This window comes from Balaenoptera musculus, chromosome 7 (assembly GCF_009873245.2).
Source record: "Balaenoptera musculus isolate JJ_BM4_2016_0621 chromosome 7, mBalMus1.pri.v3, whole genome shotgun sequence".
NCBI lineage: Eukaryota > Metazoa > Chordata > Mammalia > Artiodactyla > Balaenopteridae > Balaenoptera > Balaenoptera musculus.
In genome coordinates, this window is record NC_045791.1 from 56,687,073 (window position 1) to 56,704,752 (window position 17,680).

At 33.3% G+C, this 17,680-nt stretch overlaps 1 protein-coding gene across 3 annotated transcripts in view; it reads right to left on the reverse strand.

Moving 5' to 3' along the window:
• Positions 1 to 1,110: 1,110 nt before the first annotated feature.
• LNPK (lunapark, ER junction formation factor) overlaps positions 1,111 to 17,680 on the reverse strand; it is a 92,825-nt gene continuing 76,255 nt past the window's right edge. The window contains exons 10-14 of one of the 3 annotated variants that reach the window (XM_036858041.1): positions 14,921 to 15,026; positions 13,591 to 13,661; positions 9,120 to 9,290; positions 7,509 to 7,591; positions 1,986 to 2,127 (exon numbers count right to left, since the gene is read on the reverse strand). In XM_036858041.1, the coding sequence (XP_036713936.1) occupies positions 2,119 to 2,127; positions 7,509 to 7,591; positions 9,120 to 9,290; positions 13,591 to 13,661; positions 14,921 to 15,026 (440 nt within the window). In that variant the 3' untranslated portion in view covers positions 1,986 to 2,118. Of the gene's footprint in view, positions 2,128 to 7,508; positions 7,592 to 7,697; positions 8,506 to 9,119; positions 9,291 to 13,590; positions 13,662 to 14,920; positions 15,027 to 17,680 lie in introns of those variants that run through there. The other 2 variants (XM_036858040.1, XM_036858043.1) reach the window with 2 other exon arrangements.

Consider the following 17,680-nt stretch of genomic DNA (forward strand, 5'->3'; position numbering starts at 1 on the left):
AAAAATCTGATGGGCTTAAAAAAAAAAAAAAAAAAAAAGAGAGAGTGTCTATATCCTGTAGTATTATATTCCACAGTTTCAGGTTCCTATTTTCTTAACCTATGCATTTATATACATGTATATGATAAAGAAAAGCTGATGCAGAAAACTTTGGCTTGATTTTGAACAGCTGAATTATATGTGCATATTGTTTTTTCATTTCCTTATCTGCAAGAGGAAGAATTTATAGCCCTTCCATATTTCACAAGGACATCAATAGTATAAAATGCTACCATTTACTTAATATCTATTAATTATCAGGCAGTGAGCTAGGCACACTACATAAATTATTTTTAATTGTCCCCATACCTGAAAAATAGGTATTATTCTTCCAATTTTACAGATGAAAAAACAGTCTCAGAGAGATCAGCTGATTTGCCCAAGACTGAAGAGCTGGAATTTAAGCCCAGTCCTGTAATCTTGAAAACTCTGGTCACTATACCATGATGCCTCAGACTATCAACAGATTTAGATTCCTTAAAAATACCTGTCAGATATAAGATATTAAATCATAAAGATGAATTTTTAAATGGTAACAAATGGTATTTTATTAAATTTTTAATAAACTGTGTACAACTTAGAAATACTTGCCATATACACCATTCCTATATATTCCTCCCTTTGGCATAACTTGATTTCAATTTTTTTTAATAATAGAGAAGAGAGATAAAAGGAAGAGAGAAAAGATAACAACACTGTACTTAAAGTACAAGAATTACTATTCTGGGTCAAAAAAAATTCCCAGTTAATCCTTAATACACATATTAAATCCAATGAACTACTAGTAATTAACTGCCTATTCTCACAAAACTATGTCTCTCAAAATTAAAAACTACAAATGGCCTAAGGATTTCATGAATCAGAAAAATCTAACCTCTGATTAGAACCTCTAAATGTCACTATTTCTCTGAATTTGAAAGGCAACAAGTCTGAATAAAAAGATCATAATTTGCTCTTAGCAGAATCTATTGATTTATTGAATTGTGAGCTTTTCCTCCTAAGACTTTTCAGGTAGCCATGTCAGCCACCAAGATACTGTCTGAAGAAGTCTAGGTATTTAACAGAAAGAAATTGCTGCCAGATCATCTTTATTTTCCTTAACAAAATACATAATAGAGCACAAAATTCACTTATAATATCATCATTTTACAAATATAAATAATGCTCAAAATTCAAGTACAGTCAAGTGCAGAGATAGTTCCTATATGTTAATATGTAAACATAAGCTAATTATATACATCAGGTACCTCTGGCCCAGGTGCAAAAAAAGAGACATCAAAATTAACACTGCACTTGACTGTTCGACTGCATTCTTACTGAGAATTCATACCAATGCCTATATTGTTACTGTAGTAACTTTCATACCTCTTAATATAAATGCCTAAATAGACATTTTACCCCTTGGAAAATATCTCAAGAGTTAAAATTCTATCCATTTTAATGATGTAGTATTAAAAATCTTAATTGAGTTTCATTCCTTAAAACAAACGCTATTAGAACTTATTCCTAACCAAAGTTCTTCCTATGTCAAAATGGATAGTATTTACAGGTCACAAATAAAAAACAAAACTGCTATATTTGTTTACATTTAGAATGGAAAAAAATACCTAAAAGCTGTCTAAACAGTGTGGGTTTTATACATTAAAAAGGATTTTACTTTACTGATATCACTTGCTTTTAATTTTAATAGCAGTAGACATAACTTTGACATATTGAAATAGCTAGGCAATCGGAAATTCAGATGACATCAAGCATGTCTTTAGAGGGGGAAAAAAAAAGCACCACCTAAGAAAGCAATAACTGACATCAACAAGACTACAAATATCCAGTTGAAGGCACGTGGAAGCATTTACTACATTGTCGAAGATTCTCCACTTAGTTCAGGATTAGGAATAGCATCAGCTCTGGGAACTGTTGATTTGGCTTTATTCATTGAGGTTTCCTCATTCTCGGTCTCTTCTTGCTTCTCCTCTGGTTTCTCTGTGCCAGATGCTTGTTCAATCACTGGGTCTGTCTGCTCTGTATCCAGTATTTTGTCATCTGTCTGCTCTGTACTGTTATCTAGAACATCTTGTTCTTCTAAAGATTCTGAAAAGATAAAGAGTCAAGACTTTAGGTATACCCAAATGTTAAAACTACTAAATAAGATAAGCACATGCAAACATGGACTAAGAAACAGTAGAATGGTCTAACATTAACCTCAAAAATCTTAAAAAATATGTACTTAACTCCCTACAGCATACCATATATGAATTGGTATGAATGAAGGAAAAAACAAATTGGGGGGAAAAAAACCCACAAACATACTTTTACCTAAAGACCCATAGTTCATGAAATATATGAACTTTCATAATATTTAAGAACTTCAAGATGGGTATGAAAGTTGAATGTCCAAATATATCAAAGTCCCAACAGAATTATGTGCTATAAGACAACAGCCCAGCAAAAAAAGCAAATGTATTAACTCCCAGATTATGTTTCCTGAAGGAACTGGTCTCCCTTGCGTCCAGGCAACACTGTGACCAATGTGTAAATGTGTACCTTTGTGTGTGTGTATGTGGCGTGATTTCCCACACTGATTTACATCTCTATTGTCCATGACTGGGGAGGTCTGGATCCACCTTTTCCAAAGGCATGACAAATCTTCCCTCATCCCTCTGCAAGACAAGTCCTCAGGATTTAAACCTCTGGGTCAGAATATGCTACATACCTTGAATGCTAGGGAGAGAAAGGGAAGGGTCTTTTGCCCCTGTCTCCATAGCGGAGGCCAAGTAAGGGTCTTGGTTCCTACCTGAAAACTTACTCCCTTCAAACTCTCTTTTGAGTTTCATTAAATTCAAATCTCTTAATAATAATTTAATAATAACAACTTTAATTCTTTAAAGTTTATAGAAAGGGATAGGAAAGGGAATGACAGGAGCAGAAAGCTTTGAGCCACCCAATTTCCAAATCAAAGATAAAAACCTAACTTTGAGGTGTTTCTTTGTTTTGTTTTTGTAATAAACAGCAACTAATATTATTGTTAGGAGAAATATGGTTAAACTACATCGGCTAAGCAAATAAGCTGATTTTCATACCATCACAAAAGATCCCTTGCAATAAACTACAAATGTTACTAATTCAAAAAATCTGGAGGAAAGGTCAGTCTACACTAGTAAAAAGTTCTAGTTTTGTTCCTTATATAGGACAGGCCAGAATTTTGCTAAATAGAATTAATTAATAGTTTTGCAAAGAAATTATGTGCTATACGCACACATATTGACATGGAGGTCTTAACAAATTCATGGTTTTATCATATCAGTTTTAATAAATACAAATTATCTATAAATCACACACTCTATGCCAAGAGTCGAAAAATATTTTTAAAATTATATTTAAAGCAGATATCTTAGACCCTAGTTTACAAAATTAATTACAATCTCTTTCTCTCTTTTTATATATAGAACAAAAGGCCAAAATTGCATAGTTAGGGACATCCAAGTTAATGAGGTTTTACTGTATGAAAATTTCACATGCTCACAAAAAGTAGTGAGGAATGTTCACGTCACAAAAATGTTATTTTTATCTTAAAAGGAACTTCAAATGGCACTGCTGCACCACTTGGAATCTTACAAAAATCCAAAGCAGAAAAGCAGTAGGTCATTTGAGTTGTGTTACTTGAATGTTCCAGTGCTCACAGAAAAAGCAGAAAGTGAAATGAAACTCTATGGACATGTACAGATCATTTCTGCTCTAAGGGCAAGCAAGCTCTTCAGTGGAAAATTTCAGGAGTCACTAACCATTTGTAATTCTACCTTCACATATTTATCCAGAGTAGAATTTTAAGAGTCATGGTTTTCCACAACTCTCTGGCCATAGAGCAATACTTACTTGCCAAGAACTTTACAAGTGGTTATAATTTAGTAAGCCCTCCAATGAAGTCACATGAAATGAAAAAACAAAAAGCTCAAAATTCAGGACTCAACTCATCAATAAACGTGCTTAAGTGAACATAGGCCCACATAGTTTGTCATAATCTGTTTGACAGATTGCCTCAGTACTAAACTTAAAACAGGAGAGGTATCAAAGTTCATGATTTATCGTATTAAAGCTCTGTGATGTAACTATTTTCAGAATCAGATACATCCCCAGTCAAATCCGATTTAATTTAAAAATTCTGGGATCTTAAAGAAGCAGTTAATACAAAGAGAAGAACTATAATACTTAATTTTTTAATGTCTATAGAGGTGAATTCTAAGAAATACCATGTGCTGTCATAATTAGAAAATAGCATTATATACAAAACTTGCTCATCAATACTGCACTGTATTTCAGAAAATATATAGAAGACTAAAAACTGGTGAAATGATGAGTAGGGCTGGAGAACAATCAAAAAGCCTAGTAAGGACTACTTTTCTTCCCCCAGGTTAATTTTTAGAAAAGTAATTTTAATAGCAGTTAACACTATAAAAATTTGGTATGTGTCATAATATCTATAATGCAGATATCAGCTAGTCTAAATGACACAGATATTCAGTGTATGGATACCAATGCCATTTTGTGAGAGGTCATCCCAATAAGCTTGAAGTAAACTAGGTGTGCAAGATTAACAGAGAATTAATTACATATCAGTTTAATAACTAAACCACAGAGCTTTATAACAAGTTTATTAAATATATTCCAAAAGTACTTACTTTATTTCTGTGGGGGGCTATCATTTGCCTATTCTAATAAAAACAGTGAATTTTTTCTGTGAAGTTTAAAATAGCTTGGTGGTATAAAATACATTACAGTAGATGTCAATATTTGGGCATAAAATACCAAAAGAGAAACCAGCTTTCATGTTCACACTAATAAAACAGGCCTACTCTCCCTGTGCAGCACCAGTTTAAGACTAAAATTGATGCAAGTTACATGAGTGACCTAATTCAATCTGTAAGAAAATTTTAAAAATCACCTTTGACATCTGTAATGCCAAGAAAACAACAGATCACAATGTGATAAAACAAAAATTACCCAAGGGATTTGTTCCTTACCTGACTCCTATCCCTGCCCAACTCCCAACCCACTATCCTTGAGAGAGAAGCTTTTTCCACAAAATTGTAACAACTGGCTTCCACTTGTCTGGGCAAAGCTTCAGTTCAGCTAGACAGAGCTCAGACTTGTAAAACTGAGTGTAACTGTACAGTGAATACCACTGCCTCACCTGTAAACCACACACATGCAAAAACATCTAAGAAGATCACCTTACCTTTAGGTTTTTATTCTAGCTCTTAAAAGAATAACTTTCTAAGAAAATTAAAGAATAGTCTAGCAAAACAATTTCATATATCTCCAAAAGAAACACATAACTTCCACAGCAAAATACATGATTGTATTTAGATTATGCCTTCCAAAACCCCTCATATTTTAGTGATTTAGATTCTTACTTCTTATTCCTTTTTATAATAACTTAAAAATTTTTTTTTGCCTTGCTAACACATCAGTACCTACTATATGCATAGACTATAAAACTTACCTAAAGGAAATATGTTAAATTAAAATGGACAATTTGTCTTTGAACTCACAGATTTTAAACAAACAGTTTTTGCAAGATTTTTCTGCCTTAAGAAAAATGGCCAACTTATATTTAAGGACCAAAGACATGAATTTCATCCCAAAACTCAACTCAATGGTTCAACAAACAAAATTCAAATAAATGATAACCACCTATGAGAAAACAGCTTATCTTAAACACACAGAATGTTGTGTAATTATTTACCATTGGTGAACAAATTCATTAGATGAGACTTTAGAATGTCATTATTAAGTAATAATGTAAAACTATTAGGTGAAGGTGTTTTAGAAAAGGGAATCAAAAGGCTAAAAGATCTATATGATCTAAAACAACATGCAAAACCATACTACAGGCACGTTTACATCTTGAGTAAGCTATACATAGCTAAATATAAATAAAGGTATAGTTTTTTTTTGATCTGATAAATACACGAATTCAATAAAATTTATATTATCAAATAGTTCAATTTCCTAGTAGCATCAAATAAGCAATACTAAAAATAAGATTTTTCCCTAGTTCAACATAACCTAATATTACAGTATATTTGCTTAAAAGAAAGGAAGAGCAGAAATCAGGTTATCAGATACATTTCACCTTATATAAATTTTAATCACTATTTTTGATAGTACTGATTAGATGCCATGAGTTTATTATTAGCAAGTATTTTCCAGTTTGAATAAAGCTATATTCTACTAAAATAATTACATAAGCTCTAGCCAAATATAACTGAACAATGAAAATGATATTAACATTTTTCAAACATGCTAACTCCAAATCACTTTACTAAAATACTAACAGTGTAGAAACCTTGTACTCTAATTATTACCATATCTAACAAAAAGAATGCTATGTATCAGTTATTTTGGAAAATACATTTTAAAAAAAAAACAAAACTGATAAACCCACTTTAACATGGCTTAGCAGAGACTCAAATATTACTGTACTATTCATTTCACAGTAAAAGAAACCGAGGAACCAAAAACCAGTTCATTAGTTTGGCATACCATATCTAGTATGCTTTTAGATAAAATGACAATCCTAATATCTTGCTTTCTTTAATAGTCTATTACCAAAGCATCTGTATACACAGTTCTATAAAAAATACTAGGAATTCAAATGAGCAATTAATGGGAGGAATTTCTTCTAGGTCTCCTTCTTTGATGAAAACTTTCCAAGGTTTCATATGTTGTTCTAAAGAGTGGTCCAAAAATTTCAAAAGCCTTGTGCCTCATCCTAAACGCAAAATCTTCCAGTAGCAGGATCAAGACAAAACTTAATTTCAAAGTCTTGCATCATAAATTGAAAAAAAACGTTTCTTCTATTAACTCTAGATTTATATAAATGGTTGTGGAATATTTTTTGAAAAAAAATTCAGATGGAAGAAAGTTACCTTTTGGTTCCATCTGTAAATTCAGTAATGCAATTTCAAGGAGCTACTTCAATACTTTAAAAAAATATAAATATTAAAACGGAAAGTTTTTCTCTCAGACCTCAAGTTTCTATGTCAAAAGTGTAGAAATCAGCAATCTAAGCCCTTAATCACATTGGCTGTCAGCAGAGAGAGTAGCTGATTCAGATGATATGTTCCTTACTTCATAGTTCAATTTAACCATAAAGGTATGCTACCAGCATTCAAATAAATGCAGCTTCATCCGTTCATCAAAATACTTCCTGTCATTTACTAATAGAATCCAGCTTGGAATTGATAACTGTATATCAACAGTGTTGAGACAGGAGTCTTCGAAAAAATTTTCAGTCTTCTGGAAAGCCAAAGAAGTAAAAAGGTGCTCATAATAGCCATTTTGATGAATCCAAACAGAAGAACGAAGAAATTACTACTCTACAGACTATCTTAACCAAATGGAATCGCTTCAGTTTCTAGCACTGTGGAACTATCAGACCCTGCCTCAATGTCTTCACCTATTAATGTTACCTTATTAGGGTTGACTTTGAGCCAGTTAGACTTCATTCCGGAAATTTCTGACAAAAAATGAGACATCTGGGGTATTGCTCCTCCTAGATTAGATGAGAAGGGAAGGTATAGCTGGGTGTTGTTTTGCTAACTGTGCATCTTGACCTTAGCAGAAGATATAAAGTATGGGACTCATTATCAAGATATCTATTTTGTTGGCTGTTTTTTCTTTTCTTTTGTCCCAACTATTGGCTTTCAAATATTCACTTTAGCTTTCATAAGCAAGGTTACTCATGGAAAGGACTCCAATTTTTCATCTAGGCATCTTCACTATGGAATTCTTTAATTTTCAGTTCCAAGAGGCTTGCAATGGCAAAGCAGATGATTTGCATGTGACAGCATGCAGCTCAGAGCATGACTTAAGCAAAAGAAAAAATCTGATATTGTGTTTGGAGTCGGTGTTGCAGACTTGGAGAAGACGAATGCACTGACTCAGTGTTGGAAGTACACAGGCCTCTTGTCATGGCTATCTGTATTCAAATTCATTTTGATATTTGTTAGTAAGCCAAAAGCCAAGCCCAAGTCAACACACATATTTTAGGTTCATTTTTCGAAGTTAAAAAAAAAAAAGATACTCACAGTTTCATACTAAACTTTAGATATGTGAAAATTCATTGCCTCATATATTATTCTCAGTTTAAGCACTTTTTCTACTACTCAGTGATTTTATAAAGAAATCAAATATATGTAACTGATAATCTCAAGAAGTTAAAAAGATGCATACTGACTACTACTTAAACTATGTGAACTGAACTTCCCATATGGATTTTTTTTTTCTGTACCAGGTAAAGCACCAAAATATCAGGGCCTTTGTCATAATTTTAGCAATCTTCATAATTCAGAGCTGCTTAACAAGCAGCTCCTCACCCAATATTAATAACAAGAAATAGCTGGCAATTAATAGTCAGATCTTCCATCTCATCTTTTTCATTTTTTCATGAAACTTCCTCAAGAATTCCTAAAACAGAATTAAAAGATAAGTTCTAAAACTCAATGAATCCTGATAACTTCAGTTTCTCTAAAATAAGGTTGTTTTACAACAAAGGCATTCATCAGCAGTGTTAAATCTTGTGGACCTCAATAAATTGTTTGTTTCAAAGGAACACCAGTCCTATCAACATAGTCTTCCAAAGAATGTAAGGCTGACTTTCCAACTCCAAAGTTTCCGGCTTTCGAGTAACTTCTATTCATTGAAATGGTAGGCACAAACCTATTTTTATCAATGTTAATTACAAAGCTTATAAGAAATTTACCCTTATGAGTAGTAGTTTCATAATTCTCATAATCTGCTTCATTTAAATAAATTGAAAAATAATTCCATGGAAACATTACTAGTTAAATCTCCCAACAGTTATTAAAAGAGGTAACTCCATAAATAATATTTACCTAGCTATTTCTAGATGCTGCTTAACACAATATAACCTGTATTTTAAAACTGAAACACATCATATCAGTTGCACGGGAGGCCACAGTATCAGAACAACAGCTGATATACGCATGCTGCAAAATCTGATCCATTCTTGTCTAAAACATTATTAAGAGACAAAACTTTTTTAATTAACATATTTATACCTTCACTGATCTGGTTCTCTGATGAAATCACACTTCCTGAGGGCAAGGAACCAACTGTACTTGAGCCTTCCAAAGTCTGCCCCTTCTCAAAACTAAACTCTGGAAGTCTTGGAGCCTGGGGTCTGGTTTTTCTTGCAGGATTCAAGAAAAAACAGTAGGCACAACGAAAAGCTGCAGAGAATTTAAAAAAACAAAACAAAAACCATAAAACCAAAGAAATTTTAAGGACTAATCAAGTAACTCTCAAGATTACTTTTACAAACAGTCAAAGAACCCTTCAAAAGTTACTTAGCCCTTGTGAAATTACTCGTGGTTTTAATAATATTATGGCAGGTGTTCTAACCAAAGTTTATTTTAAAGCATACTTTCTAATTATTATTAAAATTATAATATCAATTTAAAGCAGAAAAGATAATAAGTTACATAGCAGGTTAACTAATAGCAAAACAATATTAATAATGATCTAAATGTGTTACAGATATTACATTTCTAGTCACCGGAATCATTAGGTATCTTAAAATCCAGAACTTTGCTCACTTGACCCAAAAAATGTAGTATGTCATATTTGAGAAGCATAATTAATCTAGTTCAATATTTTTTTTTTTTTTGTCTCCCTAGGTAGGTTTATTCCTAGGTATTTTATTCTTTTTGTTGCAATGGTAAATGGGAGTGTTTCCTTAATTTCTCTCTCAGATTTTTCATCATTAGTGTATAGGAATGCAAGAGATTTCTGTGCATTAATTTTGTATCCTGCAACTTTACCATATTCATTGATTAGCTCTAGCAGTTTTCTGGTGGCAGTTTTAGGATTCTCTATGTATAGTATCATGTCATCCACAAACAGTGACAGTTTTACTTCTTCTTTTCCAATTTGTATTCCTTTTATTTCTTTTTCTTCTCTGATTGCCGTGGCTAGGACTTCCAGAACTATGTTGAATAATAGTGGTGAGAGTGGACATCCTTGTCTCGTTCCTGATCTTAGAGGAAATGCTTTCAGTTTTTCACCATTGAGAATGATGTTGGCTGTGGGTTTGTCATATATGGCCTTTATTATGTTGAGATAGGTTCCCTCTATGCCCACTTTCTGGAGAGTTTTTATCAGAAATGGGTGTTGAATTTTGTCAAAAGCTTTTTCTGCATCTATTGAGATGATCATATGGTTTTTATTCTTCAATTTGTTAATATGGTGTATCACATTGATTGATTTGTGTATATTGAAGAATCCTTGCATCCCTGGGTTAAATCCCACTTGATCGTGGTGTATGATCCTTTTAATGTGTTGTTGGATTCTGTTTGCTAGTATTTTGTTGAGGATTTTTTGCATCTATATTCATCAGTGATATTGGTCTGTAATTTTCTTTTTTTGTAGTGTCTTTGTCTGGTTTTGGTATCAGGGTGATGGTGCCCTCATAGAATGAGTTTGGGAGTGTTCCTTCCTCTGCAATTTTTTGGAAGAGTTTGAGAAGGATGGGTGTTAGCTCTTCTCTAAATGTTTGATAGAATTCACCTGTGAAGCCATGTGGTCCTGGACTTTTGTTTGTTGGAAGATTTTTAATCACAGTTTCAATTTCATTACTTGTGATTGGTCTGTTCATATTTTCTGTTTCTTCCTGGTTCAGTCTTGGAAGGTTATACCTTTCTAAGAATTTGTCCATTTCTTCCAGGTTGTCCATTTTATTGGCATAAAGTTGCTTGTAGTAGTCTCTTAGGATGCTTTGTATTTCTGCAGTGTCTGTTGTAACTTCTCCTTTTTCATTTCTGATTTTATTGATTTGAGTTCTCTCCCTCTTTTTCTTGATGAGTCTGGCTAATGGCTTATCAATTTTGTTTATCTTCTCAAAGAACCAACTTTTAGTTTTATTGATCTTTGCTATTGTTTTGTTTCTATTTCATTTATTTCTGCTCTGATCTTTATGATTTCTTTCCTTCTGCTAACTTTGGGTTTTGTTTGTTCTTCTTTCTCTAGTTTCTTTAGGTGTAAGGTTAGATTGTTTACTTGAGATTTTTCTTGTTTCTTTAGGTAGGCTTGTATAGCTATAAACTTCCCTCTTAGAACTGCTTTTGCTGCATCCCATAGGTTTTGGGTCATCGTGTTTTCATTGTCATTTGTCTCTAGGTATTTTTTTATTTCCTCTTTGATTTCTTCAGTGATCTCTTGGTTATTTAGTAACGTATTGTTTAGCCTCCATGTGTTTGTCTTTTTTACGGTTTTTTCCCTGTAATTCATTTCTAATCTCATAGCGTTGTGGTCAGAAAAGATGCTTGATATGATTTCAATTTTCTTAAATTTACTGAGTCTTGATTTGTGACCCAAGATGTGATCTATCCTGGAGAATGTTCTGTGCGCACTTGAGAAGAACGTGTAATCTGCTGTTTTTGGATGGAATGTCCTATATATATCAATTAAATCTATCTGGTCTATTGTATCATTTAAAGCTTCTGTTTCCTTATTTATTTTCATTTTGGATGATCTCTCCATTGGTGTAAGTGAGGTGTTAAAGTCCCCCACTACTACTGTGTTACTGTCGATTTCCTCTTTTATAGCTGTTAGCAGTTGCCTTATGTATTGAGGTGTTCCTATGTTGGGTGCATATATATTTATAATTGTTATATCTTCTTCTTGGATTGATCCCTGGATCATTATGTAGTGTCCTTCCTTGCCTCTTGTAACATTCTTTATTTTAAAGTCTATTTTATCTGATATGAGTATAGCTACTCCAGCTTTCTTTTGATTTCCATTTGCATGGAATATCTTTTTCCATCCCCTCACTTTCAGTCTGTATGTGTCCCTAGGTCTAAAGTGGGTCTCTTGTAGACAGCATATATATGGGTCTTGTTTTTGTATCCATTCAGCCAGTCTATGTCTTTTGGTTGGGACATTTAATCCATTCACGTTTAAGGTAATTATCGATATGTATGTTCCTATGACCATTTTCTTAATTGTTTTGGGTTTGTTTTTGTAGGTCCTTTTCTTCTCTTGTGTTTCCCACTTAGAGAAGTTCCTTTAGCATTTGTTGTAGAGCTGGTTTGGTGGTGCTGAATTCTCTTAGCTTTTGCTTGTCTGTAAAGCTTTTGATTTCTCCATCAAATCTAAATGAGATCCTTGCCGGGTAGAGTAATCTTGGTTGTAGGTTCTTCCCTTTCATCACTTTAAGTATATCATGCCACTCCCTTCTGGCTTGCAGAGTTTCTGCTGAGAAATCAGCTGTTAACCTTATGGGAGTTCCCTTGTATGTTATTTGTCGTTTTTCCCTTGCTGCTTTCAATAATTTTTCTTTGTCTTTAATTTTTGCCACTTTGATTACTATGTGTCTCGGCGTGTTTCTCCTTGGGTTTATCCTGTATGGGACTCTCTGCGCTTCCTGGACTTGGGTGGCTTTTTCCTTTCCCATGTTAGGGAAGTTTTCGACTATAATCTCTTCAAATATTTTCTCTGGTCCTTTCTCTCTCTCTTCTCCTTCTGGGACCCCTATAATGCGAATGTTGTTGCGTTTAATGTTGTCCCAGAGGTCTCTTAGGCTGTCTTCATTTCTTTTCATTCTTTTTTCTTTATTCGGTTCCGCAACAGTGAATTCCACCATTCTGTCTTCCAGGTCACTTATCCGTTCTTCTGCCTCAGTTATTCTGCTATTGATTCCTTCTAGTGTAGTTTTCATTTCAGTTATTGTATTGGTCATCTCTGTTTGTTTGTTCTTTAATTCTTCTAGGTCTTTGTTAATCATTTCTTGCATCTTCTCAATCTTTGCCTCCATTCTTATTCCGAGGTCCTGGATCATCTTCACTATCATTATTCTGAATTCTTTTTCTGGAAGGTTGCCTATCTCCACTTCATTTAGTTGTTTTTCTGGGGTTTTTTCTTGTTCCTTCATCTGGTACATAGCCCTCTGCCTTTTCATCTTCTCTATCTTTCTGTAACTGTGGTTTTTGGTCCACAGGCTGCAGGATTGTAGTTTTTCTTGCTTCTGCTCTCTAGTTCAATATTTTTAAGTACTAGTAGCTGCACATAAAAATATTCTGAGGAGCTTTAAAAAAAATGCTGATTCCTGGACCCCACCCCAGACCAATTAAAGCAGATTATTTGTAGGTGGGACCTGGGCATCACAATTTTTAATAGCTCTTCATGTGATTCTGATGCACAGTGAAGTTTAAGAACAACTGGCCTAGGGACTTCCCTGGCGGTCCAGTGGTTAAGACTCCGTGCTTCCAATGCAGGGGAAGTGGGTTCGATCCCTGGTCGGGGAACTAAGATCTCACATGCTGTACCGCACGAAAAAAAAAAAAAAAAAAAAAGAACAACTGTATACTGTACGAAGAAAAAAACCTGAGTTGTCTTTCTTGCTTTGCTCTGTGTTCTACAATATGCCTGAACAACATATAAAGAGTAGTACCTAAAATAAAATGGCATTACATGGGAATTGGCATAGAATGAAATATTTAAAACATTTAAATCTAACTGCCAAATAATTCTTACCAATGTATTCAAATTCTTCTTTCAAAGCCATGCCATTGTGAGAAAAACACTGCTGACATATAAGGGCATACCTACACCAAAAGGAAAAATGAATAGACCAGTTACAAATGCAGACAAAACCCATGGGAGAGGCTACTTTAGCCATCACAGCTAAAGTACACAGTACATAGCATTTAATATAGCTAAATGTGTCATAGTAGATTAGATATTACTTATAAAACAATAAACAATACTCTTTAAACATGCTAACAGTCAAAATTTCAACTATTTTAAAATATAATTTATACATCAAATTAAAAATAAACTAAGAAACACTCAAATGAAAATATTCTTACTAAGTAAGCAGAAACATATTTGATAACAGAACACTTAAATTTTAATGTTTTCTAACACATATTCCTGGGAATGACAGATCCCAAATCTGTGGTCAGATAAGACTGGAAAAGATGAAACCTCTTAGAGATTCACAGTGAGTATTATTAAAACCTCTGAGATGTCTTGTAGTAAAGAAATGAATTTAATTTTGTTTAGTCCAGTCCAAAGGTTAATTTCTGTACATCATGATTCCTGTATCTATCCCAGTTACACTTAAACATCTTCTGCATTTTCTACTTATGTAATCTTTCTGTTCTCTGCATATGTACTTAACAAATACTTGGCCCTATCAAACAACATTCTATCTGTTTTGGATAACATATAAATTTTCACATTAACATTAAATTCTAGTCCCTTTATTAAAATGATAATATTACAATAACCTTGTCAAATATTTACTCTAAGAATATCCTAAGAATTACTTAAAAGTCTATACTATGACAATTGCTTTGCTCACATCATACCTATAATCCTACAGTTATTACAAGGATCAATTAAGATAATAACTGGAAAAGCATTTTGGAACTGTAAGTGCCAAATACATTAAATTGTCCTCACTGTTATTAAAATTATCACCATCAAGTCCAGTACTCACATCTATAAAACTCCATTTCTAACAACCTACCAACTTTTCACTATTTACATGCTCTTCAAGTTCAAAAGAGTCAATGAAATGATTCAATTTCTCTAAAAATTACCTTATAGTGCAGTTATAACATAGCAGAGTTACAATATTTTTTCTGTTTTAAATGTTTTATCTAGATACTTTAAGCTACTACTGAAAAATAATTGAATATGTACTCTTTTGCAGGGCTATAAAATACTCCATTACGTTCTAAAATCAGGAAACAAGAACCACAAAGTTGCAGAACATCTAGTACATGTGCACACACACATACCCTAACCAATAAACTTTTCTTCATTTTCATTTATCTACCACCCTAGTAAACATTACCTGTTCTGTGGACCATCACCAACTAAATATTCAACAATTCTATCCAGAGCACCTCGTTCTCGGGGCAGAATAGGTCTTGCTAAAGGTGGACCAGGAGGATGAAGACCTAGTAAATAAATAAATATATATATAACTTATACATATAAAATACATTTAAACTTTAATTCCGTTGCCAAAAACTACCTATGCTTGTCAGAACTTTTAAGTGATTTTAACAAAACAAAAATAATATTGTTATTAACCTCTGTATTCAAATTTTCATTAAAAATACTGCACTACAAAAAATACATTTATACATGTGCTATATTAGAACCAGGAACATAATCTATTAAGGAATAAAGCTATGTTGAGTTCTGTACAATTAATTTTTAAAATGCTCAGACTCTTAAAAGTTTATGTAATAATAAACTAGGGGACTTCCACTTTGTACCACAATAGAATAACCAGGGTCAGATTTAATCTTCCCACCTAAAACAACTAAAATACTGTGTAAAATATATGATGCAATGGTTTTAAAGACACTGGATATCAGGCAATGTAGGATAAAGATTTCTGAAAGACAAAAAGCAAATAAGATGAGCCCACTGCCAACAGCCAACTGCCCCCAACCTGTTGCCTGGAGAGAATTTCCAGGTAGCAACTCAGGTAGGGTAAATCCAGGTGAAGTTCATCAGTCTCCTTGAGTTGAGGAGATAAAGCTGGAACTCTGGGGAGGCCAAGGCAGGTTGAGTTCACTGGAAAGAGTACCAGAGAGGAAAGAATGCACAGAGCAAGAACACCAAAGATCTGCCCAGGATGCATATGAGGAAGACTACCTGAGGACAGAGAAATAACTGCCCCAAAATATTAAAGCTACCAGTGCTCACATGGGATCAAAAATATCACATTAAAAAAAAAAAAAAATCACATGTTCCCACCAGCCAGGGTGGAAAACTTCATAACTCACAGGTCATCGGGTAAGTATTCAGAGGAGCTTTGTATAGGAATATGAAAACATCCTGTACCCAATAAGGTTAAATCTACAATGTCTGACATCAGATAAAAAATTATTAGACATGCAAATTAGCAGGAAAATACAACCCATATGAGAAAAATCAATCAAAAGTGACCCAGAAATGACAAAGATGACAGCATTAATAGACAAATATACTAAAACACTTATTATGACTATATTCCATATGCTTGAGAATCCAGAGGAAAGATTTAATATGTTAAGTAGAGACATGAAAAAAATCTGAAAGATCCAAATTGAACCTCTATAGATGAAATCTATAATATCTTGATTAAAAAATCCACAGATGAAATGAATAGCAGTTTGGACATTACAAAAAAAAATTAGTAAACTTGAAGACAGAGCAACAGAAACCATACAAAATGAAACACAAAGTCTAAAAAGATTTTAAAATGAACAAATCATCAGTGAGCTGTGGAACAACCTCAAGCACCTAGTATACATATAACTGAAGTTCAGAAGAGGAGAGAGAGGGAAAGAAAAATATGTTTGAAGAAATAATGCACAAAAATTTTCCAAATTGGATGAAAACTGTAAACAAACACACAGACCCAAGAATATCAACAAACCCTAAGCAAAAGAAATATAAATAATATTGTGCCAAGGCACAGCATACTCAAACTGCTTAAAACCAGTGATAGAGGGAAAATCTTAAAAGCAGTCAGAAAAAGATACATTATATACAGAGAAACAGAGATAAGAATGACAGATTTCTCCTCAGAATATAAGCAAGCCAGAAGACAGTGAAACAGTATCTTTAAAGTTCTGAAAGAAAAACTATCAAATTAGAACTCTGTATTAATGAAAACATCTTTTAAAAATGAAGGCAAAATGAAGACTTTTTTTGGACATACAAAACTGAAAGAATTCATCACTAGCAGAACTGTACTACAAGAAATGTTAAAAGAAATCCTTCAGGCAGAAGAAAAATGACATCAGACAGAAAGCTGGATCTACACAAAAGAAAGAGGAGTACCTGAAATGGTTACCATGTGGGTAAATATATAAAATTTATTATTTAAATCACTTTAAAAAATAATCAATGGCTTAAAGAAAAAGTAATACATGATTTCCCTTCCTGTCCAAAATTTCCCATGAAAGCTTTTGTAAGCCAAAATGGCATAAAGTGAAGAAGCAATTACCTTAGGATACATCTTGCTAATGGATGCACAAAACAAATTGAGATAAAACACAGATGTTCACAGACAAAGTTCAAAGCTATGGCGGCTTGAGGCTGAGATGCTGAGTGTAGTTCCCAGGGAAGGAGCTTGGTGGTGCCACTCTTGCTGCTCAGGATGTGCGCTGCCTCTATAACAGCTCACTGCAAAACAAACGCTAAACGCTATTTTTGCTTTCCACCTTTTTTTGTAAAAGCGAAAACCCTCTTCCGATTTCTTTCAGTTACTGAAAACAGGTACTAATGTAGGTCTTTCATAAAAGCAAAGTGGTGTAAAGTGAACTTTCAAAATGTGCGGGATATCTGTAATTTCTTCTGGGGTTTATAATACATATATAAGCAAAATGTATGACAACAATAGCACAAAGGCCAGAAGGAGAGAAACATAAGTACACTGTAGTTTGATTCGTAAACTATGTGAGAACTGGTATCATATTACTTGAGATGAACTGTGACAAGTTAAAGATACATACTGCAAACTCTAAAGTACCTGCTAAAATAACAAAAACAAAAAAGCACTATCGCTGATAAGGCAACAAAAAAAATTAATTGGAATCATAAAAGACACTCA